The sequence below is a fragment of the Gorilla gorilla genome, chromosome 19 (genome assembly GCF_029281585.2).
Source record: "Gorilla gorilla gorilla isolate KB3781 chromosome 19, NHGRI_mGorGor1-v2.1_pri, whole genome shotgun sequence".
In the NCBI taxonomy this organism is placed as follows: domain Eukaryota; kingdom Metazoa; phylum Chordata; class Mammalia; order Primates; family Hominidae; genus Gorilla; species Gorilla gorilla.
This window is the reverse complement of record NC_073243.2, coordinates 40938589-40966552: the sequence shown is the minus strand read 5'-3', so window position 1 is coordinate 40966552 and position 27964 is coordinate 40938589. Positions and strand designations below refer to the sequence as shown.

The window sequence follows — 27964 nt, the reverse complement described above, 5'->3', positions numbered from 1 at the left end:
GGGTTACAGGTATGTGCCACCACGCCTGGCTAATTTTTTTTTTTTTTTTGTATTTTTAGTAGAGATGGGGTTTCACCATATTGGCCAGGCTGGTCTCAAACTCCTGACCTTTTCATCCACCCGCCTTGACCTCCCAAAGTGCTGGGATTACAGGTGTGAGCCACCGCGCCCAGCCAATACTTCACTTTATTTCTATTTTTTCCTTTTCACTTTCCCCAGAGGGAAATGACTCTATGAAATTGGTGTGTATCTTTCCATGATTTGATGCTAGTATTCTGTAAGAGTGCATGTAGTGAGATGCATAACAATGTACAGCATTGTTTTGGGTCTCAAAATTGTATATAAATTGATAGAATCTCTCTCTTTTTTTTTTTTTTTTTTTTTTGTGAGATAGTCTCTGTTGCCCAGGTTGGAGTGTAGTAGTGCAGTCATGGCTCACTGCAGCTTCGAACTCCTGGGCTCAAGCCATCCTTCCACCTCAGTGTCCCCAGTAGCTGGGACTACAGCTGCATACCACCATGCCTGGTTAATTTTTTTTTTTTTTTTTTTAATGAGACAGAGTCTTGCTCTGTTGCCCAGGCTGGAGTGCAGTGGTGCAATCTCAGCTCACTGTAACCTCTGCATCCTGGGGTTCAGGTGATCCTCCCACCTTAGCCTCCCAAGTAGCTGGGATTACAAATGTGTACCACCATGCCCAGCTAATTAAAGTAACACAAATGTATTAGCTCACAGTTCTGTAGGCCATATATCTGGCTCAGCTGTGTTTTCTGCTTAGGGTCTCACAAGGCCAAAATCAAGGTGTTAGTCAGACTACAGTTTTATTTGGAGGCCCCTGGAAAGAATCTGCTACCAAGCTCATGCAGGGTTTTTTTTGTTTTTTTTTTTTTTTTTTTTTTGGAGATGGAGTCTTGCTCTGTCGCCCAGGCTGGAGTGCAGTGGCACGATCTCGGCTCACTGCAACCTCCACCCACTGGGTTCACCCATTCTCCTGCCTCAGCCTCCCGAGTAGCTGGGACTACAGGTGCCCGCCACCACGCCCAGCTAATTTTTTGTATTTTTAGTAGAGACGGGGTTTCACTGTGTTAGCCAGGATGGTCTCTATCTCCTGACCTCGTGATCTGCCCGCCTTGGCCTCCCAAAGTGCTGGGATTACAGGCGTGAGCCACCGCGCCCAGCCGCTCATGCAGTTCTTATAGTTGCAATTCTTGTGCTCCATTGCCCCCATTTCCCTTTTGACTGTTAGCCCAGGGCCTCTCTCAGCTTCTTAAGGAAACTTCCATGCCTTTGTCCTGTGGCACTCACCGCAGGACAGCAGCAGTGCATCAAACCCACTTGTGCTTCAAATCTGTCTGATTTCCGTGTGTGTGTGTGTGTGTGTGTGTGTGAGTGTGTGTGTGTACGTACGTACAGGGAGCTGCCAAGGGAGAAGCAGCCAAGCCGAGGGAGAAGCAGCCAGGCAGCTAAGAGTCCAGGAGATAATAGCGCCAAAGGCATCTGAGGACACTCAAAATGTGTCTAACATGTGAGGCAGGATAGGGGTGTATTAATCCGTTCTCAAACTGCTATAAAGATACTACCCAAGACTCAGTAATTTATAAAGGAAAGAGGTTTAATTGACTCATAGCTCCACATGGCTGGGGAGGCCTCAGGAAACTTACAATCCTGGCAGAAGAGGAAGCAGGCATGTTTTGCATGGGGGATACCACCCCCATGATCCAGTCACCTACCACCAAGTCCCCTCCTTCAACATGTGGGAATTATGGGGATTACAATTCAAAATAAGACTTGGGTGGGGACACAGCCAAACCATATCAGGTAGTCAAGGAAATGACCATGTTCTCATGACCATACAGCCAACACAATAAACCTCAGCATTCACATTGTAATTGAGCTCATTTAAGCAAAGCTATCTTCAGTAGGGACTTTCCCTTCTAGAGAGCATGCACATTTTGATTTTACCTGTCCTCAAACTGATCCTTTGCACATTATAATAATAATAAACACACCTCTAGGTGGAAATTTAAGATGCTATTGAGACATGTGATGTATGAACAAGCATTAACAGCTACTGCACCTGTGCAGAGGACCACCCAGGACATGATTACTAGCAACACCTCACCTCCTTATGAATAATAATGCAAAACTCCCATAAAGGGAGTTTCTCCAGCAATAATCAATGCTGTCTCACCCTTATGAGCAGCCGGCCCTGAATTCTCTCTCTCAGGTGTACTGTCTATTCTGCACCTAACTTTCAAAATACTCCTTTTCTTTTGCAATAAATTATGCTGCATCTCCTTTGCTGTCTCGTTTAAATTCTTTTAAACCAGGAAGACAAGAACTGAGGTATCACAACAGCTGTCAACACATGCATTTTGCTTTATTCATTTGCTTTATCTTATGGATCTCCATTTTGTAGAGTATTCCATTGTATAGCTGTACAGTAATTTAGATAAACTTTTGTATTGATAGCCTTTTCTTTTGGAGATGGGGGTCTCACTCTGTCACTCAGGCTGGAGTGCAGTGGCACAATCACAGCTCACTGCAGCCTCAAGCTCCTGGGCTCATGCAATCCTCCTGCCTCAGCCCCCTGAGTAGCTGGGACAACAGGTGCATGCCACCATGCCTTGCCAAGTTTTTGTATAGATGCGGTTTCACCATGTTGCCCAGGCTGGTCTTGAACTCTGGACTGGTCTGGACTCGAGATTCAGACCAGATCTGTGAGCCACTGCACCCGCCGGCCTTGGTAGCCATTTGTTTTCATACACAGCAGCAATTAGTAGCCATTTAAGATATCTGTGCGCCAGCCTACAAGAAATACAAATGTACAGGGTAAAATCCTAGCTGGATCAAATATGAGCTTTGTAAATTTTTAAAAACTTTTTTATTGAGTTGTGGTGGTTTACGCCTGTAATCCCAGCACTTTGAGAGGCTGAGGCAGGAGGATCCCTTGAGGCCAGGAGTTTGGGACCAGCCTGAGCAACACAGTGGGACCCTGTCTACACACACACCCCGCCCCCACACACCCCAATTCACACACCACAAACAAAAAAACTCCTAGAAATCACCTTGGCTCAGGCAGCTTCTTCAGATTCCTGAGACCCCATTTCCTGGATCATCAACCATCTCACAGGATGCAATGAAAAGAGCTGTTAAGCACTTTGTAGACTTGGCTACAAATTGTGCAGATTTGGTTGCAAAATGTTGCTACCCTGACAAGAAGCCATGAACGTAGCCGGCAGTGACTCGATATACTTCTGCCAAGGTCCCACCATCAAAACTGTCTTATTGAAGTTAACTTAAGGAAATTGTTATTTCTAAACTTTATATGGTAAATGAAAAATACTGAACAAGGCAAATAAAACAAGATAAATGAATTCCAGAAATTAACATTCAGTCAGTCCTAGGTATTGTTACTTTTTAGAGCATTAAGATACATTGCTATATTGTTGATTTAGCCAATCTAAGATCCCTATAGTCAATCAAAATAGTTAAATAATTTTTTGTTTTTCCCCAAAATCATCATTTTTTGTTTTAGGATGTTGGCAAACACTGTAATGTGTTTTTTTTTGTTTTTGTTTTTGTTTTTGAGACAGTTTCGCTCTTGTTGCCCAGGCTGGAGTGCAATGACACAATCTCGGCTCACCACAACCCCCGCCTCCCAGGTTCAAGGGATTCTCCTACCTCAGCCTCCCAAATAGCTGGGATTACAGGCATGCGCCACTACGCCTAGCTAATTTTTTGTATTTTTAGTAGAGACGGGGTTTCTCCATGTTGGTCAGACTGGTCTTGAACTCCAACCTCAGGTGACCCACCCACCTCGGCCTCCCAAAGTGCTGGGATTATAAGCATGAGCCACCATGCCCAGCCTGTAATGTAATTTATAAATACAGTAATGTAATTTATAAATACAGTAATGTAATTTATAAATGAAATGTCAACACGGAATACTAATTTCTTGTAGAAAATGTAGAAAATAGGCTGGGTGTGGTGGCTCACGCCTGTAATCCCAGCACTTTCGGAGGCCAAGGCAGGTGGATCACTTGAGGTCAGGAGTTCAAGATCAGCCTGGCTAACATGGTAAAACCCCATCTCTACTAAAAATACAAAAATTAGCTGGGCGTGGTGGCACATGCCTGTAATCCGAGTTACTCGGGAGGCTGAGGCAGGAGAATTGCTTGAACCGGGAGGCGGAGGTTGCAGTGAACCGAGATCACACCACTGCACTCCAACCTGGGTGACAGAGCGAGACTCCATCTCAAAAGAAGAAAAAGAAAATGTAGAAAATATTTGATTTAAGCGACCTCCTAAAATTTAGAAATACCTAGGAAACATACAACTTCTCAAGATGCAGCAAAATTTACAAAATCATTTTTCAAAGTATCTCGATAATAAACAACTCTCAGTTCCAATTTCAACTGGCTTGTCTTTAAAATATGATACTTGATGGCAAAGAATGGGATCTTTTAAGAGTTCTATAGTTTGGATCTATTTGAGAGTGCTGGATTGAACAAATGCAGCCCACAGAATTTAAAATGCAGACACTTGAATGTATAGGATCACCCAAAACAGAGAATTCTGAAGTCTTATGCCAGGGGTTGTTGAAAGGGAAATTCTCTTTTATAGGATTTTTTTCTTTATTCTCTTTTGAAGCAGTGTCTTTGTCTTCCAATGCCCGAGCAAGCATGTAGCTAACTTTTCTTTGATGAGCCAAAGCTGCTTCTTTATCATTAAGCTGCATGCACAGAAATTAAACATGTACAAGTTAGTCAGTAAATCACAGAATATATTCAGAGAAAGGAGTATTGTACTATTTTATCAAGGTATTCAACCCTAATATTCATATTGATCTGTCCATCAGTATGAATAAATTAGGTATCACCTGATCCCCAAACATTATACTACATGTTATTCACGAATCTTTTTTTTTTTTTTTTTGAGACGGAGTCTGGCTCTGTCACCCAGGCTGGAGTGCAGTGGCACTATCTCCATTCACTGCAAGCTCCGCCTCCCAGGTTCACACCATTCTCCTGCCTCAGCCTCCCAAGTAGCTGGGACCACAGGTGCCCGCCACCACACCCAGCTAATTTTTTGCATTTTTTAGTAGAGATGGGGCTTCACTGTGTTTGCCAGGATGGTCTCAATCTCCTGACCTTGTGATCAGCCCACCTTGGCCTCCCAAAGTGCTGGGATTACAGGCGTGAGCCACCGTACCCGGCCAATTCTTTTTTTTTTTTAAGACAGGGTCTGGCTCTGTTGCCCAGGCTGGAATGCAGTGATGCCATCTTGGCTCACTGCAGCCTCTGCCTCCCAGGCTCAAGTGATTCTTGGGCCTCAGCCTCCCGAGTAGAGTAGCTGGGACTATAGGCGTGCACCACCACACCTTGCTAATTTTTGTAGGCTGGTCTCAAACTCCTGGCCTCAAGTGATCCACTCGCCTCGTCCTCCCAAAGTGCTGGAATTACAGATGTGTGCCACCATGCCAGGCCGACAATTTTTTTTTTTTTTTTTTTTTTTTGAGACAGAGTCTCACTCTGTCACCCAGGTTGGAGTGCAGTTGCACGATCTTGGCTCACTGCAAGCTCCGCTCTCCTGGGTTCACACCATTCTCCTGTCTCAGCCTCCCATGTAGCTAGGGACTACAGGTGCCAGCCACCACACCTGGCTAATTTTTTGTATTTTTAGTAGAGACAGAGTTTCACCGTGTTAGCCAGGATGGTCTCGATCTCCTGACCTCATGATCCACCCGCCTCGGCTTCCCAAAGTGCTGGGATTACAGGCGTGAGCCACTGCGCCCAGCCCCGACGATTATTTTTTAAAAGAACAGAAGACAGCATTGAAAATTTTGCAAGTCATCTGGAAATGAAGGGAAAATATAGATCTATATGAAGTGTGTATATATAGGTAGATATATAATATCAACATATAAAAAATATATCAACGTGCATATTTATAAAAGAATGTTGAAGTTATTTGTATATAAAATTGCTTTCATATATTTGTATGCAAATATATAACAGTCTAGAGATAAGTATGTTCATATAACCTGAGTCTCAGTGTCTTAGTTTAGTCGTTCCATGTGGAATGTGGGTAGCAGGACTGTAAAGGATATAATGTGTGAGGAAATGCCTTGAACACTTTAAAAATGCCTCAATAAACAGGCAGACTTGTCACAAACTGTATATATATAAATGTAGATGGCAAAGCTGGCTGGAGTTAACTACAGGCCCCCTGTTTTCCAAGATGGAGCCTTTAAACCTGCACAGAAAGAATATGAATGACGAGAAAAGATGAGCTGAGGGAGATAAAGATCATGAAGATAGAGTCTGGTACTCCAACTGGGAAAAGGACATAGAAGGCAAGTGCAAGTCTAGAGAGATAAAGAGTTGAACTAACAGGAAGCAAATCGATTAGCTTAACCTAGGGGTGTCCAATCTTTCGGCTTCCCTGGGCCACACTGGAAGAAGAAGAATTGTCTTGGGCCACACATAAAATACGCTAACACTGGCTGGGCACGGTGGGTCACGCCTGTAATCCCAGCACTTTGGGAGGCCAAGGTGGGCAGATCACTTGAGGTCAGGAGTTCGAGACCAGCCTGGCCAACATGGTGAAATCCTGTCTCTACTAAAAACGCACATACAAAATTAGCCAGGCTTGGTGGTGGGCGCCTGCAGTCCCAGCTACTCTAGAGGCTGAGGCAGGAGAATTGCTTGAACCCGGGAGGTGGAGGTTGCAGTGAGCTGAGATCGCGCCACTGCACTCCAGCCTGGGTGACAGAGAGAGACTCTGTCTCAAAAACCAACCAAACAAACAAAAAACCAAAAAACAAAACAAAACAAAACAAAAAAATACACTAACACTAATGATAGCTGATGAACTAAAAAAAATATATATATATCAAAAAGATCTCATAATGTTTTAAGAAAGTTTACGAATTTGTGTTGGGCCACATTCAAAGCTGTTCTGGGCTGCATGCTCCCCACAGACCGTGGGTTGGACAAGCTTGGCTTAACCATAACCTGCAAAAAAAAGAAAGCAAAGACACTAACCAAATCTATGAGCATCTTAAGGACCTCTTGAGGACTGTCCTGGTCTTCCATCCTCTTAGAACTGTTTTCTGAAGGGAGCATATCCAACAGTCTCTGCCCGAAGGTCTTCTTACTCCTTGGTGATGGAAAGCCTAAAATTGAACATGAGAATCCAGCTGAGACATTAAAATATCCTCACTGATATACTTCCAGCAAAAGAGGAAACTTGATCTCTAGGACAAGTGAGTCCAGGAGCACACAGTGGAATGTAGTGAGCAGAGCACAGCCTTCAGAGCCAGGAGCAATGCAGGTGAGAGGCAGCAAGAGTGCCGCCCTGCCATGCGGCACAGCCACCCCTCTGTGCCAGCTGACACACAGGCCACACAAGAACACAGTCCATGTCACTGGATCATCACAGTCTTCAAGAGCAGCCAGAAATGCAGATCTGTCATGACATCTTCCAATTCTAAACGTCAGCCACTAGTCTTATTGTTTGACTACACTAAGCCAACCTAACAAAACATGTCTGCAGGCCACAGGGGGCCTCTGAGCCATGCAAACTCTGCTTCCGAACCGCAAAGACCTGGACTTGAATCCTCATTCAGCCACTTACTAACTGTATGACCTCGGGTGACTTTTCTCAGCTTGATTTCCTCATCTCTAAAATGAGAATAGCATTACCTTCTTCTCAGGGAACTGTGCCATTAAATAATAAATCACACGGGCTGGAGAAGGGGAAGTGAGGAGTTACTGTTTCATGGGACAGGGTCTCTGTAAAGAAAGATGAACATGTTCTGGAGCTGGATGGTGATGAAGGTTACATTACAATGTGAATATACTTAATACCACTTAAAAACAGTTCAAATGGTAAACTTTATATATATATATATATATATATATATATATATATATAATTTTTTTTTTTTTTTTTTTTTAGATGGAGTCTTGTTCTGTCGCCCAGGCTGGAGGTGCAGTGGCGCAATCTCAGCTCACTGCAAGCTCCGCCTCCCGGGTTCACGCCATTCTCCTGCCTCAGCCTCCCGAGTAGTTGGGACTACAGGCACCCGCCACCACATCCGGCTAATTTTTTTGTATTTTTAGTAGAGACGGGGTTTCACTGTGTTAGCCAGGATGGTCTCGATCTCCTGACCTCGTGATTCGCCCCCTCTTGGCCTCCCAAAATGCTGGGATTACAGGCGTGAGCCACCGCGCCTGGCCATCAGTTTTGTTTTGTTTTTTTTTTTTTTGAGACAGGGTCTTGCTCCATCACCCAGGCTGGACTGCAGTGGTGGGATCATGACTCACTGCAGCCTCAGCCTCCCAGGCTCAAGCGATCCTCCCACTTCAGCCTCCCTAGTAGCTGAGACCACAGGTATCTACCACCACGCTTGGCTATTTTTTTTTTTTAATAGAGACAGGGTCTCCCTATGTTGCCCAGGCTGGTCTCAAACTCCTGAGCTCAAGCAATCCTCCTGCCTCAGCCTCCAAAGCGCTGGGATTACAGGCATGAGCCACTGTGCCCTGCCTATATCAATTATTTAAAATTCTGCCTTCAGTCTCTCTCAGTGCCTTACTGGAACTCAGAGATTGGGAGCTATACCCCTCTGAATTGTATTTTTTGTGGGAATCTTCCTCAGATTTGTCAATAGCTGAGTGTGATATTGTAATATAAGAAATATATATTTGGTCTTTGCCCTCAGTTCCTGACATAGAGCTCCTAAAATCCTAGTAGATAGGGGTGTTAGGTGAATCTTTTCTCATAGTCGGTCTTTGACCCCAGTTCCTAACACACAATTCCTAAGACTGTAGTTTCCTCAGTGCTAGGAGTATCGGACACAGAGCCCCTAAATCCCTTGGAATTTCCTGGGTAATAGGAGCATCTTTTGTTCTAATGAGGCTCTTGGTGGGCTCCTGGATAGCCTCAGGATGGGGGCTGGTTGCCAGGGGAACCAATCTTGTGATTAGAAAGCTGGAACTTTCAGCCCCAGCCCCCAAACTCCAGGGAAGAGAGAGGGGCTGAAGGTTGAGTTGATTACCAATGGCCAATGATGTAATCACCAATGGCCAGTGATGTACCATGTCCATGTAATGAAGCCTCCATAAAAACCCAAAAGGGTCTGGGGAGCTTCCAGATAGCTGAGCATGTGAGGTTCCTGAGGGGTGGTACACCAAAGAGAGCATCCCTTCCCACGTGCCTTGCCCTGTCCATCTCTTCATCTGGCTGTTCATCTGCATCCTCTGTAAGATCCTTTATAATAAACTGGTAAACGGAAGTGTTTCCTGGAGTTCTGTGAGGCATCCTAGCAAATCAATGGAGCCTGAGGAGGGCGTCATGGGAGTCCCAATGTACATACAGCCAGTCAGTCAGGAGCAGCAGAGACAACTCTGTGCTTTCGACTGGCATTTGGAGTGCACGCCATCTTGTGGGACTGAGCCTTTAACTTATGGGATCTGACTCTAACACCAGGTAGACAGTGTGAGAATTGAGGGAAATGATAGGATACCCAGCTGGTGTGTGGGGAATCCCCCACCCCCAGCATCTGGTATCAGAAGCGCTGAGCTGAGTGGTAAGTGCTGTGTGAATAGGAAAACACTTTGGTTTCTCCTGTCTCTTACACTGAGAAAGGTAGGAATTATGGAACATCAAATGCACATATTCTCAAGTGCTGAAATGAGTATGAATCTAGCTCTTGAGAAAAATGCAGCTTTGTCTACACTGCACTATCCTAATGGCCAAGCTCCACACAGGGTTGCAGGCCTTGCAGGCAGGTGACAGGGTCTGACAAGCATTCGTAAGATTAAGATTACTTTAACCCTGATTTTCCCCTTCGTCTCTTCTTTTTCCCATCACTTTTCTTTCCACCTCTATCAAAACAAACAAATATTTACAATCTGACTTTCTAAGAAGATCTGCCTTCAATTAGCACAAAACACCAGGGCTGTCCTCAAAGAGGATTTTACAATCCAGCTGCTATTAAGGGCTTAGCTGAGAGAGGAGGTGTCTGAGGAAGATTATCCACACATAGCTGTGGTCCGTGGTAGAACCAGGTATTCTTAGTGTTTTCCACTGGTTCCTAAAAGGCTAAATACATGGACCATGTTAGCTTTTTCCCTGGCAAAATCACCTAACCTGGATTGAACATTAAAGTTGTACCTTCAGCTTTTATCAAGAGAGAGATTATTATAGAAAATGACCATATTATCTAAATACATTATTTTGTATTTATTATAAGACATTGTTGGCCAGGTGCAATGGATCACATCTGTAACCACAACATTTTGGGAGGCCGAGGAGGGAGGACCGCTTGAGCCCAGGAGTTTGAGACCAGCCTGGGTAACACAGTGAGACCTCATCTCCACAAACAAATACGAAATTTAGCCTGGCATGGTGGCACGTGCCTGAAGTCCCAGCTGCTAGGGAGGCTGGGGTGGGAGGATTGCTTGAGCCCATGAGGTAGAGGCTGCAGTGAGTCATGATCAAACCACTGCACTCCAGCCTGGGCAACAGGGTAAGATGCTGCCTCAAAAAAAAAAAAAAAAAACAAAAAAACAAAAAAAACTACTAAAACACCGTTGGGAATTTAGCCATTATATTTTCTCAAAAGTTTCATATCAGAAAACATTTTTAGAAATTAATTTCAGGATAATATGAATGACTTTCTCAGAATAAGTGTTACAAAACATTATATTTTCCTGTTTTGTCCTGGCTTCCATCTAATGAACACTCCAAACATGTAGCTTCTATGATCTGCATTTCCCTACTCTGTAGTTCTGATTTACTGCTTCTATTTCTATCATCCCTCTGCATCACTTCTTACCCTTTTCAGCAAAGAAAAGGAGGAAAGCTTAGTTAATGAAACTAAAATTCACGACAGCTGACTCCTATACTATTAGTAATATATACTGTTTGTAAAGAAATATTTCAAACAAAATGGCTATCTACTATAAAGCTTTCATTTTATTATTATTATTATTATTATTATTATTATTATTATTTTGAGACAGAGTCTCGCTCTGTCACCCGGGCTAGAGTACAGTGGTGCGATCTTGGCTCACTGCAACCTCTGCCTCCCAGGTTCAAGCGATTCTCCTGCCTCAGCTTCCCGAGTAGCTGGGATTACAGGTGAGTGCCATCACACCCAGCTAATTTTTGTATTTTTAGTAGAGATGGGGTTTCTCAATGTTGGCCAGGCTGGTCTTGAACTCCTGACCTCAGGTGACCTGCCTGCCTCAGCCTGCCAAAGTGCTGGGATTACAGGCGTGAGCCACCGCGCATGGCCAGGTTTCTTTTTTTTTTCTTTTTTTTTGTTTGAGACAGTCTTGCTCTTTCCCCCAGGCTGGAGTGCAGTAGTGCAATCTTGGCTCACCGCAACCTCCACTTGCCAGGTTCAAGCGATTCTCCTGCCTCAGCCTCCCAAGTAGCTGGGACTACAGGCGTCTGCCACCATGCCCGGCTAATTTTTGTATTTTTAGTAGAGGCAGGGTTTCACCATGTTGGCCAGGCTGGTCTCAAACTCCTGACCTCAAATGATCCACCCACCTCGGCCTCCCAAAGTGCTGGGATTACAGGCATGAGCCACGGCGCCCAGCCAACAGGTTCCATTTGAAATATTTTCTATGATGGTGTTCCCCTAAGATCATTTTAAATATTACAAGATGTGTATTAGTCTTTCTAAATTCACCTGAATATAAGAGATATTAGAATTATAGATCTGACAGATAAGAAAATATTTAGAAATACAGTCATCCTATAATTTTTCTACAAAACATTTAAAATTCTTATAAACTTCACTTGATTCTTTCTCAACTGATAAATGGTTTCAAATTATAATTTGACATTTTAAATTGAAGCAATATGAATTCTACAGAATAATACTGATAAATAAAAATTGATATGAACTACTTAGAGAAACATTTCTAAAAAATAACAGCTACTTTGTTTATACTGGAAGATCTACTTCAATTCTCTCATGCTATTTTAATATATTTTTTAATACACAGATATAATAATACTCAATACTGATCATTAACTTTTTTTTTTTGAGATGGAGTCTCATTCCGTCACCCAGTGCAGTGGCGCGATCTCAGCTCACTGCAACCTCTGCCTCCGGGGTTCAAGCGATTCTTCTGCCTCAGCCTCCTGAGCAGGTGGTATTACAGGCGTGTGCTACCACGCCCGGCTAATTTTTGTGTTTTTAGTAGAGATGGGGTTTTGCCATGTTGGCCAGGCTGTTCTCGAACTCCTGACCTCAGGTGATCCAACCTCCTTGGCCTCTCAAAGTGCTGGGATTACAGGCGTGAGCCACCACACCCAGCCTGGCCATAAATTTTTGATGGGTTCGTGAACCAAAACCTAAACCTAAACTTCTGCTTCATTTTTTCTAAGAATATTTTATTAATTTGTCCAACTTAAGGTTTTTCCTCTATTCCTCAATTTCCTTCTCAAAAGCATACATTTCAATAAAGTTTAATTAGATAGACACATTTAATGTCATGTTTAAATGACATTTTTCACATTACTTCCTTCTTGGCAGTTTCCTTTTAATCATCTAGCACTTTTATTGTAAAGTTTTTTCACTAAACATGGTCTTATTTAAATGAAACAGAAGAGTATTAGAAAATAGATATTCCTGTTACGTTATGGTTTATGGATTCCAGTAGTTCACCTGCACATGTAATATCCAATGACTCCTTTTTTTCCATAGTTGCTAAGTTTTTAAGTAAACCACAACCATATGTGAAGTTTCAATTATTTTTGCCCACATTGGATTAAGTGTGCTTCATCAACTTGGATTATAAACAGAACAACTAAAATTACACCTACTTATTGCCATTATAATTCATAGTTACCATCCTCTTTAAGGTGCTTCCAATTCATCCATTTTGTTGCTTTTTTATGCATTTTATCCATTTGTGTCAATTGTAGTGCCTGGTCATTTTTTCTCATTAATTGTTGCTCAAATGCAATTCTGAAAGCATCTGCCATCACGTAAGCTTCTTCTTTACTCTTCTGCAAAAGTTCCAACTGATTTTGAAAGAAAGTTTGGGAGGTGTCAGAGCCAAAACCAGAACAATTCTTGCTGAATGGGGAATCAAATTAACATATGCAATCTCACTGCCTAGCACTGGTTTATTGCCTGTGGTCTGATCTAGTTTATCTGATTACGCTAATTAATGCTTGCTATTTCTGCAGTAGCAACTTACTCTGATCCAGATTATCAGTTTCCCTTGTGGTGCCTGTCAACCGCCTGCTAACCTAACCCCTGGACCTCACTACCCCATGCAGGCCCTGTGTGTGTGTGTCCTGCTCAAGTCCTGGGACAAAGGGCCCAGCATGAAAGATAAGAGGATACCAAAGGCTGCATTTCAACTCAGCTTTGGGCCATTCCAGACCACACCACTGAAAATGATGAATACCACCTTTCAAATACGTCTTATAGATGACCTTGACTTTGATCAATGTAATCTCATGTTTTTCTTTTCTTCTATTTTTTTCTTCTTCTTCTTTTTTTTTATCTTTTGACGGAGTCTCGCTCTGTCGCCCAGGCTGGAGTGCACTGCAAGCTCCGCCTCCTGGGTTCAAGCAATTCTCCTGCCTCTGCCTCTCGAGTAGCTGGGACTACAGGCGCATGTTGCCACGCCTGGCTAATTTTTTGTATTTTAGTAGAGATGGGGTTTCACTGTGTTGCCCAGGCTGGTCTTGAACTCCTGAGCTCAGGTAATCCACCCACCTCGGCCTCCCAAAGTGCTGGTTTACAGGCATGAGCCACTGCGCCCAGCCTTTTTTTTTGTTTTGGACACAGGGTCTCTCACTCTGTCACCCAGGCTAGAGTGCAGTGATGTGAACACGGCTCACTGTAATTGTGACGTCTTAGGCTCAAGTGATTCTCCCACCTCAGCCTCCCAAAGTGCTGGGATTACAGGTGTAACCCATTGCCCCCTCATGCTTTTCTTAATGAATGGCTACTGTCCAAATGTTGGCTTCCCTATATACTTTAAAGATTTCATTTTGGCTGGGCTCAGTGGCTCACACCTGTAATCCCAGCACTTTGGGAGGCCAAGGCGGGCGGATCACGAGGTCAGGAGTTCAAGACCAGTCTGGCCAACATAGTGAAACCCCATCTCTACTAAAAATACAAAAATTAACTGGGAGTGGTGGCAGGCGCCTGTAATCCCAGCTACTCAGGAGCCTGAGGCAGAGAATCACTTGAACCAGGAGGTGGAGGTTGCAGTGAGCCGAGATTGCACCACCACATTCCAGCCTGGGCGACAGAGCAAGACTCCGTCTCAAAAAAAAAAAAAAAAAAAAACCCAAACACTTTAATTTTTTTAAATTTAATTTTGTCCTATTTTATTCTAAGTTCTAGGATACAGGTGCAGGATGCAGGTTTGTTACCTAGGTAAATGTGTGCCTTGGTGGTTTGCCACACCTAAGGACTTTAAATTCCATACCTTCAATAAAGGTAAAACATTTTAGAATTATGGTCCATGTACTACTGTATTTGTAAGTAAAGACCAAATATAATGGCAGCTGTCATTTGAATTAATGTCTGGCATGTTCATGGTGCTGTGCTAAACATTTTATGTCTATTTCCTCACAACAATCATCCAAGGTAGTTATCACCCTCCACTTAATATAGTAGGAAAACTGAGACCTACCCCGTCCAAAGCCACACAGCTAGTAAATGGTGGAGCAAAGATGCAAACCTAGGTCTGGCTGGGACAAAGGTTCCTTTCACTGTGCCTTGCTGCTGTTCAAATACATTCCATGCTTATCTCTCCATTAATCAGTGTTGTTGATCCTAGTGATTTTAAGCATAAATGTACATTTTCCTTCTATTATATAGTAATTTTAGGGACATGTATAGATGAGAACATATAAATTTTAGGAATATTAATTATGAACTTAGGCAAATGACTTTAGGTAGCTTCAAATATCATGCCAAGTACTTTTTTTTTTTTTTGGAGATGGCGTTTCACTCTTGTTGCCTAGGCTGGAGTGCAGTGGTGTAATCTCGGCTCGCTGCAACCTCCGCCTCCCGGGTTCAAGCGATTCTCCTGCCTCAGCCTCCCAAGTAGCTAAGATTATAGGTGACCGCCACCATGCCCGGCTAGTAGAGACGTGGTTTTACCATGTTGGCCAGGCTGGTCTTAAACTCCTGACCTCAGGTGATCTGCCTGCCTTAGCCTCCCAAAGTGCTGGGATTACAGGCGTGGAGCCACCGCACCCTGCCCCAAGTACTATTAATATTTGTATTTTGGAACCAGGTAAACAAAATCCAGTTGATAAGTTGATGCTATCACATAAAAACTAAGCATAAGTTCCATAGTCAATAACTACTAAAATGAAGTTAATTATTGCAAACATGTCCATTTATTCTACTATTAACAGAGAAACAAAACTAAAGCTTTTGCTGTTGCGATAACGCAATACCTCTTGTTTGAGCTGAAGAAGCAGTTTCCGAGTGGATGCTGCCATTCTGGCACAAGAACAGGGGTTCCCTCCAGGCCCATGACAAAGGCAGGCTCCGAGGACTGCAAGCTTTAAATTGAAAGCATTGCTCCTGTTATTAAGGGTCGCACTGTTTTAGCTGCACACAAACACAGGGGCATTTACACACATACCCATGCACACTACTACTCAGGCATCTGATCCAAAAAAACTGGAAAGGAAAAACAAAATAGAAGAAAGCTGAGACTGGGATCTCAGAATACAAATAGAAATTAACTACAAATGACAAAAAGAATGTCATGACTTGGAACACAAACAAAAGGGAATTTTACTTTCCTTCATCTCACTCTTAAAACCTTTAATCCTGGCGCCACTCTCCTATAGGTCTGAGTCCTTGGCAGGAGTTTAGCCTAACAATATGGTTAATGCTAACATCCACAGCATACCTTTCCTGTAACAGTGTGGCCCTGATGCCCGGCATTCACTACTGCCAGTTTCCTCTAAGCTGAGTCATCTACTCAGAAATGACGAGGGAATTTTAATATATAATGAGAAAAACAGTCATCCCTCCACTCCTAAAAAAAATAAAAAAATACGATTGATTCCTGTGTAAAAGAATAAAACTTTAGCACCATCCAAACTTATGCCAAGGGTGAAGTTAAGCCCTGGAGACTCAATCAGGTAGCATGTTTGAAATTCTGCTTCTAGATTAGAGAGTAACCCTCTTCCTCGTTGCTCTTATTCTGTAAATGAGGAGGAGAGACCAGAGACCAGATCTTTCTGCTTCCATCACTGACCTCCGTTACAGATTAGCTGTCTTATTTTCTTATACCTAACTCAGAGCAGATGACTTCGAAAAGAACCCCATGGCTGTTACATCTTCAGCGTGGAATGTTAAATATACCTTCCCCAAAAGAAAACGATCACCTCAACTAATATCTCTGTAACTATGCACTAAACCATACCATCAAAAGATGTTGAAATTCTGTTAAACTTCCCTAAACATTGTCCATACTTCCCTAAACATTGTCCATATAAGCCAGCACAAACTTCTACACTTTAGAACACTGACTTCTTTTTTCTTTTTTTTGAGATGGAGTCTCGCTCTGTCACCCAGGCTGGAGTGCAGTGGCGCGATCTCGGCTCACTGCAAGCTCTGCCTCCTGGGTTCACGCCATTGTCCTGCCTCAGCCTCCCAAGTAGCTGGGACTACAGACACCACCACGCCCGCCTAATTTTTTTGTATTTTTAAAGTAGAGACAGAGTTTCACCGTGCTAGCCAGGATGGTCTCGATCTCCTGACTTCGTGATCTGCCCGCCTCAGCCTCCCAAAGTGTTGGGATTACAGGCGTGAGCCATCGCACCCGGCCTAAAACACTGACTTCTTTGGAATCTGTGGCTCCTTGGGTGATCCATCCTCAACTTTTGTGCTTGAATAAACTCTTTAAACTAGATTCTGGACAGGCGCGGTGGCTCATGCCTGTAATCCCAGCACTTTGGCAAGCCAAGGCAGGTGGATGATCTGAGGTCAGGAGTTCGAGACCAGCCGGACCAACATGGTGAAATCCCATCTCTACCGAAAATACAAAAATTAGCTGGGTGTGGTGGCTCATGCCTGTAATCCCAGCTACTTGGGAGGCTGAGGTAGGAGAATCACTTGAACCTGGGAGGCAGAGGTTGCAGTGAGCTGAAATCATGCCTTGCACTCCAGCCTGGGCAACAAGAGCAAAACTCTGTCTCAAAAATAAATAAATAATAAACTAGATTCTGATTCCTTTATTTTTATACTTGGTTGACCACTGTAGTTGGAAGAAAAGTAGTATAATAATTTCACTTTTTAAAACTCCACTTTAAAAGCTAACCAAAAGTGGGCCAGGCAGGGTGTCTCATGCCTATAATCCCAGCACTTTGGGAGGCCGAGGCAGGTGGATCACCTGAGTTCAGAAGTTCGAGACCAGCCTGACCAACATGGTGAAACCTGTCTCTACTAAAAAATATAAAAATTAGCGGGGCATGGTGGTGGGTGCCTGTAATCCCAGCTACTCGGGAGGCTGAGGCAGGAGAATCGCTTGAACCCGGGAGGCAGAGGTTGCAGTGAACTGAGACTGCACCATTGTACTCCAGCCTGGGCAACAGAGCAAGACTCTGTCTCAAACACAAAGCTAACCACAAATACTTTCCCAACATATTCCAGTATGTACCAATTTCACAGGGGCAATCTACACAACATAGTGTGCCATATATTTTATTTTATTCTTATTTATTTATTTTTGAGACGGAGTCTCGCTCTGTCACATAGGCTGGAGTGCAGTGGTACAATCTCGGCTCCCTGCAACTTCTGCCTCCCAAGTTCAAACTGAGATTTCAGGCATATGCCACCACACCCAGCAAATTTTTTTTTGTATTTTTAGTAGAGATGGGGTTTCACCATGGTGGTCAGGCTGGTCTCGAACTCCTGACCGCAAATGATCCACCTGCCTCGGCATCCCAAAGTGCTGGGATTATAGACGTGAGCCACTGCGGCTGGCCTGTGCCATATTTATTTATTTATTTATTTTTCTGAGACAGAGTTTTGCTCTCGTTGCCCAGGCTAGAGTGCAATGGCGTGATCACAGCTCACCGCAACCACCGTCTCCCAGATTCAAGCAATTCTCCTGCCTCAGCCTCCCAAGTAGCTGGGATTACAGGCATACACCACCACGCCCAGCTAATTTTGTATTTTAGTGGAGACAGGGTTTCTCCATGTTAGTCAGGCTGGTCTCAAACTCCCGACCTTAGGTGATCCACCTGCCTCGGCCCCGCCAAAGTGCTGGGATTACAGGCGTTAGCCACCGCACCTGGCCCATATATTTTAAAGTTTCATATGGGCTAGGTATGGTGGCTCACGCCTGTAATCCCAGCATTTTGGGAGGCTGAGACAGGCAGATAGCTTGAGCCCAGGAATTCAAGACCAGCCTGGGCAACATCAGACCCTGTCTCTACAAAAAATAAAAAAAAAACATTAGCTGGGTGTGATAATGGTGTGAACCCGTAGTCCCAGGTACTTGGGAGGCTGAGGTCAGAGGATCACTTGAGCCCAGGAGGTCTAAGCTGCAGTGAGCCATGATTGTGCCACTGTACTCCAGCCTGAGCTACAGAGTAAGGCCCTGTCTCAAAAACAAAACAAAACAAAAAAATAAACTAAATTAAATTAAAAATAAAGTTTTGTGTGGAATTTACTATAAAATTGTTATCTAAGCATCTTCCTGTTGCTGTACTTTCATTTTATTTTATTTTATTTTTTGAGATGGAGTCCCGCTCTGTCACCAGGCTGGAGTGCAGTGGCACAATCCCAGGTCACTGCAACCTCTGCCTCCCGGGTTCAAGCGATTCTCCTGCCTCAGCCTCCCGAGTAGCTGGGATTACAGGCGTGCACCACTACACCCAGCTAATTTTTATACTTTTAATAGAGACGGGGTTTCATCATGTTGGCCAGGATGGTCTTGATCTCCTGACCTTGTGATCCGCCCACCTCGGCCTCCCAAAGTGCTGGGATTACAGGCGTGAGCCACTGCGCCCGGCCCCTGTTGCTGTACTTTCACATGGATGAGCTGACATAAAATACAATCCTATTTTAGAGGCTTTTCAGAGAGGAAAATTCCACTGCCTCCCTTAGTGTAAAGGCCATTTCGGAACATTCTTTCTCACATCAGTGATAACCGTGAAGCACGGAGTGAGTTTTCAGTTGAGCTGAATGTACAAATGGTGGATCTGTGGCAGAAAGGTCTTTTCCCTTTTCATTTTCCTACTCCTGATAATCTCCCATGCCTAAGTTGCCAAAAGCAACTAAGACCTGGGAAGGGCGAATATCAATCACAACAGGTTTCGGCCAGGACCCCTGACTCCCGGTGCTACTTCCTCACCTCAGTGCTCCCTCACCAGCTGTGTCGGAGCCCTTGTTCCTGCCTGTCTGGAGGTAAGGCTGGCCCATAGTCTACTCGAGACTATCATAAAACACCCTGTCCCTAAACTTTCTTTAAGCTGTTTCTTGCATTTTTCCTTTTTGCTATTATACTAGTTTTCCACCCATGGCAGTAGAACATGGTGCTCAAAAGCACAGACTCTAAACTCAGTCTACAGGCTGCAAATCCCAGCTCCACCACGCACTAGCTGTGTGACACCAGGCAAATTACCTAACCCCTCAATGCCTCTGTGACCTCATTTGTGAAGTGGGGATTATAACAGTACCCACTTTATGGGGTAGTTGTGTAGACTAAATATGTCAATGTATGTAAAGTTCTTAGAACATCATCTGAACTTGCTCAGGACTATGCAGGTATTTGCTATTATTATTACCAATTTTTCTTAAGTTCTTTCTTTCTTTTTTTTTTTTTTTTTTGAGATGGAGTCTCGCTCTTTTGCCCAGGCCGGACTGCAGTGGTGCGATCTCGGCTCACTGCAAGCTCCGCCTCCTCGGTTCACGCCATTCTCCTGCCTCAGCCTCCCAAGTAGCTGGTACTACAGGCGCCCGTCACCGCGCCTGGCTGATTTTTTGTATTTTTAGTAGAGACAGGGTTTCACCGTGTTAGCCAGGATGGTCTCGATCTCCTGACCTCGTGATCTGCCCGCCTCGGCTTCCCAAAGCTCTGGGATTACAGGCGTGAGCCACCGTGCCCGGCCTTCTTAAGTTCTACAAGAAGTGCATGGCTGCCCCCTATCAGTCTACTGCTCCATTATTTTTTTGTGAGGCCCCTTCTGACCTCATTAGCCAAACTCCCACATTGCCAGCCATTGGCATTGCACCAGCAGATTTTTGTTCTGAACCTGGCTTTACCACAGATTGACCTTGCCACCTCAGGAAAGTAACTGAACTAATTTGAGCCTTAGTTTCCTCTTCTCTAAAATGGGGATAATACCTGCTTTGCAGCCCTCACAAGACTCCGATGAAGATCAGATACTACAATTTGTATGAAAGCACTCAAACGGTAAGCCCCGACCCACATGTGAGACATTACCCAACACAGCTTCTGCTAGAACTGTAAAGATGAGAAATAAACGGGGCAGAAGTGGCCAGCACATTCCCTCATGTCCAAGAATGTCCTGTATGAAGGGCATGGAACCAGCAGAACTGGAAGAACCAACCTGGGCCCAGGGGCGTCTCTCACTCTCATCCTCAAATTGCTAAGTATGTGCTATCCTAGAATGTGTACACAAGGGCAATGGGAGAAAGAAAGGAAAGTAGCAAATGTCCCTTCTCTTCAGCTTTCCTGCATGCTTACCTACCTCAAGACCTGAAGCCTCTGCAAAGCCACTTTTATCACAGCACATGTTTTCCTGAGCCATCTTCTGCTGTTTGATATCAAGCATGGCGAGGGCCTCCAAATACCGTTGATTCAAAACTAGGAAGGGCCATATGAGAAAGTATTCGTTATGAAGCCTAACTCCACCCTCATCCAATCTAGTTACCCCAACATTACATATTCATTTCGTACAAGCAATACACTACCCACAAGATCGGGCTCCATTCAGAAAACCTATCTGATAGAATAGTGGGTATCACGTAAGATCATATATATGTAATACTAGATGAGATGGTGTCATTTTTAATGGAAAAGCGTCTTAACTTTGCAACTGAAGTCGGATTCCTGTTTCCTCTTGGAAAATTTGTAGGATTTTCCAAAAGGGAATATGTAAAAGCAAATTATTCAGAGACTTTATGGTTAGTGAGAAAACTGGATGGTGAGATCTCATATATTGTATCCATATCAAACATACCAGCTATCCAAGCTCTATCAGGTTTTTGTATTAGGAGTTTTCACAAGAAGATCTCAAACCAAACATTTAGAGAGGGGTCCTGCTGTCTACTGGAGAGCAGAAAACAGTATCTTTTCCCTGTCACTGCAGGGTGGAGTGGTAGGACAGAAGGGGAGGACTTATGATCATGAGCAGCTTCTGTCCTGAACTTATCTAACACAGGAGACATCTTTATCAGCTGGAGTCCCTGGTGCTGAGAAGCTCCAGCTGTGTGTGCAGATCTCAGCTGGAGGCGTTTATACAACTCAGCTAAGACACAGCATAAAGTGCCGCTCTCAGCCCCAGGGCCTAATTTAGAGCTTTTTTTGTCCTTTTCTTCTTTTTTTCCTTTCTTTTCTTTGTGTAAGAGACAGAGTCTTGCTCTGTCACTCAGGCTGGAGTGCAGTGGTCCAATCATAGCTCACTGCAACTTCAAACTCCTGGGCTCCAGGGATCCTCTCACCTTAACCTCCCAAGCAGCCAGGAAGTTGCAGTGAGGTGAGATTGCGCCATTGCACTCTAGCCTGGGCGACAGAGCAAGACTCCCTCTCAAAAAAAAACAGGTGCATGCTACCATGCCTGGCTAATTTTTGTTTATTTTTTGTAGAGGAAGAATCTCGTTATGTTGCCCAGATTGGTCTCAGACTCCTGGCCTCAAGCAATCCTCTCCCCTTGGCTTTCCATAGCACTGGCCATTACAGGCATGAGCAACAGCGCCTGGCTTGTGATTTGTCCTCTTCAAGCCACCTCTTTAATTTCTGCTAAGAAGGAAGAACTAGCCTCTTCTCTAAATTTTTAGGGCTGGGTGCAGTGGCTCACACCTGTAATCCCAGCACTTTTGGAGGCCAAGGTGGGAGGATTGCTTGAGCCCAGGAGTTGAGCCCTCACAAAGTGAGTCACCCCCATCTCTACAAAAATTTTTTTTTAATGTTGCACTTTGGGAGGCCAAGGCGAGCGGATCACCTGAGGTCAGGAGTTCAAGACCAGCCTTGTCAACATGGTGAAACCCCGTCTCTACAGAAAGACAAAAATATTAGCTGGGAATGATGGCAGGTGCCTATAATCCCAGCTACGTGGTAGGCCAAGGCGGGAGAATCCTTGAACCCGGGAGGAGGAGGTTGTAGTGAGGTGAGATTGCACCATTGCACTCTAGCCTGGGTGACAGAGTGAGACTCTGTCTCAAAAAAAAAAAAAAAAATCTGGGCATGGTGGTGGGTGTCTGCAATCCCAGCTACTCAGGAAGTGGAGGCAGGAGAATCACTTGAACCTGGGAGGCAGAGGTCACAGTGAGCCAAGATTGTGCCACTGCACTCCAGCCCGGGCAACAGAGTGAGATTCTGTCTCAAAATAATAATAATAATAATAATATATTTTTTAATTAGCTGGACATGGTGGAACATGCCTGTAGTACCAACAACTTGGGAGGCTGAGGTGGGAGGATCTCTTGAGCCCAGAAAGTGGAGGTTGCAGTGAACTGAGATCGTGTCACTGCACTCCAAACTGGGCAACAGAGCAAGACCCTGTGTGAAAATAAATAAATAAATAAATAAATAAATAAATAAATAAATAAATAAATAAAATATGTAAAAAGTTAACATCAGTTTGGACATGGTGACTCACGCCTGTAATCCCAGCACTTTGGGAGGCCAAGGTGGGTGGATCATTTGAGGTCAGGAGTTTGAGACCAGCCTGGCCAACATGGTGAAACCCTGCCTCTACTAAAAATACAAAAATTAGCCAGGTGTGGTGGCAGGCACCTGTAGTCCCAGCTTCTTGGGAGGCTGAGGCAGGAGGATCACTTGAACTGGGAGGTGGAGGTTGCAGTAAGCCAAGATGGCGCCACTGCACTCCAGCCTGGGCAACAGAGTGAGACTCCATCTCAAAAAAAAAAAAAAGGCCAGTCGCGGTGGCTCACACCTGTAATCCCAGCATCTTGGGAGGCTGAGGCGGGCGGATCACGAGGTCAGGAGATTGAGATCATCCTGGCCAACATGGTGAAACCCCTGTCTCTACTAAAAATACAAAAATTAGCTGGATGTGGTGGCATGCACCTGTAGTCCCAGCTACTCAGGAGGCTGAGGCAGAAGAATTGCTTAAACCCAGGAGGCGGAGGTTGCAGTGAGCTAAGATTGCACCACTGGCGATAAAGTCACACTCTGTCTCAAAAAAAAAAAAAAGTTAACATTAAATATCTTACTATCCTTGCATCAACTTTCATCATAAGGTAGATCATTATATAAGAGATATATAACTTATAAATTATATACACACATATGTATCATTTCTACTTAGGTTCTTCAAATATCAGGTGTTCTACCATTTTGCTTTAAGTGAAAACTAAATAAAAAGGAGAAAATGGGGAGAAATTGCTTAATAGGTAGGAGATTTTACTTTGGAGTACTGGAACTGTCTGGAACTAGACAGAGGTGGTGGTTAGGCAACTTTGTGAATGCCACTGAATTGTTAACTTATTTTTTCAAGACTGAGTTTCGCTCTGTCACTCAAGCTGCAGTGCAGTGGCACAATCATGATTCACTGCAGCCTCAACCTCCTGGGCTCCAGCAATCCTCCCACTTCAGCCTCCCAAGTAGCTGGGACTACAGGCCAGTGCCACCACATCTGGCTAATTTTGGTTTTTCTGTTGTTGTTGTTGTTGTTGTTTGTTTGTTTGTTTCTAATAGAAACAAGGTTTTGCTATGTTGCCCAGGCTGGTCTCAAACTCCTAAGCTTAAGTGATCCTCCTGCCTTGGCCTCCCAAAGTTCTGGGATTACAGGCATGAGTCACTGTGCCTGGCAAGAATTGTTCACTTTTTTTTTTTTTTTTTTTGAGATGGAGTCTCACTCTGTTGTCCAGGCTGGAGTGCAGAGGCACAATCTTGGGTCACTGCAACCTCGGCCTCCAGAGTAAAAGTGATTCACCTGCCTCAGCCTCCTGAGTAGTTGGGACTACAGGTGCGCACCACCATGTCTCACTAATTTTTGTATTTTTGGTAGAAATGGAGTTTATGTTGGCCAGGCTGGTCTTGAACTCCTGACCTCAGATGATCTGCCCGCCTTGGCCTCCCAAAGTGCTGGGATTACAAGAATGAGCTACTGCGCCCAGCCAGGAATTGTTCACTTTTAAATAGTTTTATGTTATGTGAATTTCACCTTGATAAATTTTCTTAAATTTAAAAAACCTAAATGATACATTTCTCCCCTCTATTATACTTAATGTATATTATTTCAAAATACTAGAATGTTATCTTTATTGATACATGTGCTCTTAATACAAAAATCATCATTACCTGCATTGTCAGACTTCAGCATTTTAATTTCTTCTGTTTTCACTTTCAAATTCTCTTTGAGGACTGCATTTTCACAGTATAGCCTGGAAAAAAGTAGCTTTCAAATAACTAAAACATTAATATTTCCTTGCTGAGTGAGAATATTTTTATTGCCATAATTGGAACACAAAAATCTAAATATAGTTTTTCCTACTTCAAAATAGTCTGGAATTTACATGTATCACAAAAATAAAAACAATTTAAAGGAATGTGGTAAGAATTTTTTTTTTTTTTTAAATGGAGTCTCACTCTGTCGCCCAGGCTGAAGTGCAGTGGCACAATCTCAGCTCACTGCAACCTCCACCTCTTGGGTTCAAGTGATTCTCCTGCCTCAGCCTCCCAAGTGGCTGGGATTACAGGTGTCTGCCACCACACTTGGCTAATTTTTGTATTTTTAGTAGAGACGGTGTTTCACCATGTTGGCCAGGCTGGTCTCGAACTCCTGACCTCAAGTGATCAGCCTGCCTCAGCCTCCCAAAGTGCTGGGATTACAGTTGTGAGCCATCATGCCCGGCCAAGATTTTAAACATACCCTTTTTTTTTTTTTTTCTTTTTGAGATGGAGTCTTGCTCTGTTACCTAGGCTGGAGTGCAGTCATGTGATCTCGACTCAGTGCAACCTCCACCTCCCAGGTTCAAGTGATTCTCCTACCTCAGCCTCCTGAGTAGCTAGGATTACAGGCGCCTGCCACCACGCCCGGCCAATTTTTGTATTTTAGTAGAGAAGTGGTTTCATCATGTTGGCTGGGCTGATCTCAAACTCCTGACTTCAAGTGATCTGCCCACCTCGGCCTCCCAAAGTGCTGGGATTACAGGCGTGAGCCACTGAGCCTGGACTAAACATACTCTTAACCCTTCTTAGCTGAGACATAATCAGAACCAGAAATATTTTTAAACCATCCAGTTTGCATACTCATTACCTTTACTTAATAACCATTTGAATTTCAACTATATGCTTAGGTCACCTTCAGAAACTTACATACATAGGTCCTCATGTAAACTATAGACTTCGGGTAATAATGATGTATCAACATTGGTTATAAAAAATGTACCACTCTGGTGGGGGATGTTGTCAGTGGGGGAGGCTGTGTATATGGGAAATCTCCATACCTTCTGATCAATTTTGTTGTGAATCTACAACTGCTCCAAAAAAAAAAAAAAACCAACAAAGTATTTCATGGAAAAAAAAAGATATATAGGGTACACCCATGTTCATAGCAGCATCATGCAAAATAGCCAAAAGGTAGAGTTAACTCAAGTGTCCATCAGGAATGAATGGATAAACAAAATGGCATACATACATAACATGGAATATTATTCAGTCTTTCTGTTTTTTTTTTTTTTTTTTTTTTGGATACAAGGTCTCGCTCTGTCATCAAAGCTAGAGTGCAGTAGCCCAGTCTCAGGTCCCTGTAGCCTCTACCTCCTGGGTTCAAGCGATTCTTCTGCCTCAGTCTCCTGAGTAGCTGGGATACAGGTGTGTGCCACCACGCCCAGTTAATTTTTGTATTTTTGGTAGAGACAGGGTTTCGCCACATTGGCCAGGTTGGTCTAGAACTCCTGGCCTCAAGTGATCCACCTGCCTCAGCCTCCCAAAATGCTGGGATTATGTAGAGAGCCGAAAGCCAGAGGATCGTGACCAACTTAGCATTCCACTGAGGCTATATGATCAAACAGCAAACTGTTTATCATGAATGCAGGATGTAGGCAAACTCACATCTGCACCTGCCACCAGAAGGTTTGCTGAGGGCAGTCACTCTCTGGCGCCGTGCTCCTTGAGGTTATCTACTGGAACATCTGGAGACTACTGTTCAGAGAATGTAGTTGTGCAAGCCTGCACCGAGTCAAGCAGCTGACTGACAACCACCTCCTCCCTATCTCCTTTACTCAATAAATACGAAGGGCGCTAAAAGCTCAGGGCCCTTGTTCACTAGAGCAAGGAGCCCCCTGACCCCTTCTTCCAAATATACTCTTTTGTCTTTATTTTTATTCCCACGTTCGTCCCCCTTTGTTCAGTCCAACAGGGATTGGGGCCACGATAGGATTGTGTGAGCCACCATACCCAACTGAAATGACTGACTTTATAGTAAGTGTATAATTTAAAGTTATTAAATAAACTCATACAAATAAAAGAGTTGTTCCAAAGATATTTTTTCTCTCTTTGGAGCTGATTGTCAGAACACAAAAATTTACCATCTTAACCATCTTATTTTTCATCTTTTTTTTTTAACAAGATGAGGATCTTGCTATGTCCTCTAGGCTGGTTTTGAACTCCTGAACCAAAGCAGTCCTCCGACCTCAGGCTCCCAAAGTGCTGAAATTACAGGTGTGAGCCATCATGCCCAGCCCCTCAAAAGATTTTGTTTGAAAAAAACAAATAGTTCCAATTCTAAAATAATTCTTACACTGTATTTTAAGATAGAGTTTATACCATTTTGTTTTTTGTTTTTTTGTTTTGTTTTATTTTTGAGACACGGACTCATTCTATCATCCAGGCTGAAGTGCAGTGGCGCAATCATGGCTCACTGCAGCCTCCAACTCCCAGGCCCAAGTGATCTTCACACCTCAGCTTCCCATATAGCTGGGGCTACAGGTGCAAGCCACCACACACAGCTACTTTTTGTATTTTTGTAGAGATAGGGTTTCAACATGTTGCCCAGGCTGGTCTCAAATTCCTGGACTCAAGTGATCCTCAGATCCAAGTGCCTCAGATTCCCAAAAGTGCTGGGATTAAAGGTGTGAGACACCACACCCAGCCTATGCTATTTTTTTTCTTTAAGGAAAATTAACACTAACAAAAATATGCGACTAGTAAGTGGACAAGCAATAAAAATTTTATAATCTTTTGCACTTGGCTCAAAGAAGAAAGCATAAATTACTTTTGAATTACATAGATTTTAAAGGTTGTCAAAGAAAAATAATGGAGTAATATACAAACCTGTCATATTTTTGGATCCAAGATTCCTCTATATTTTTAAATCTATTATGATCAAATTCTATTTCCCACTGCAAGGCATTTATTTCCTATGGAAAGAAAATAGTACCTTCATGGCAAATTACTACAAATAAATCATTTCAGGACATTGTGAATAGCTGAAATAAATCATATAATCAGTTCTCAGAAATGGTTTAAAGAGAAAAAATTAATTATTGCTCTAAAAGTATCTCTGACATCTGCAAACACATATAACATGCCTCTTTAGCATTCAAAACAACTCTGCCAAAACTCACTTAATATAGAAAAAATTTCAAATTGTTTGCCTTCAAAATTTGCTGGGCTGCTACACCTAGATTTCTCAGTGCCCACCTCCGCTGCATGTAGAGACCTCAAGCAAAATCCACTCCTGGAAATCTTAACTCAATGGTCCCATCAAGGGAGAAACACACCAA

General features: G+C 43.6%; 1 protein-coding gene across 11 annotated transcripts in view; it reads right to left on the bottom strand.

Moving 5' to 3' along the window:
* Positions 1 to 40: 40 nt before the first annotated feature.
* Positions 41 to 27964, bottom strand: part of CCDC125 (coiled-coil domain containing 125) — a 53913-nt gene continuing 25989 nt past the window's right edge. For 6 of the 11 annotated variants that reach the window (XM_031003541.3, XM_031003542.3, XM_055367051.2 and 3 more), the window contains 7 exons: positions 27513 to 27598; positions 24537 to 24619; positions 20740 to 20855; positions 15460 to 15567; positions 12876 to 13050; positions 7047 to 7177; positions 41 to 4732 (listed from right to left, as the gene is read on the bottom strand). In XM_031003541.3, coding sequence (XP_030859401.1) covers positions 4427 to 4732; positions 7047 to 7177; positions 12876 to 13050; positions 15460 to 15567; positions 20740 to 20855; positions 24537 to 24619; positions 27513 to 27598 — 1005 coding nt within the window. In that variant the 3' untranslated portion in view covers positions 41 to 4426. The remainder of the gene's footprint in view (positions 4733 to 7046; positions 7178 to 12875; positions 13051 to 15459; positions 15568 to 20739; positions 20856 to 24536; positions 24620 to 27512; positions 27599 to 27964) is intronic. The other 5 variants (XM_063700704.1, XM_063700703.1, XM_063700705.1 and 2 more) reach the window with 2 other exon arrangements.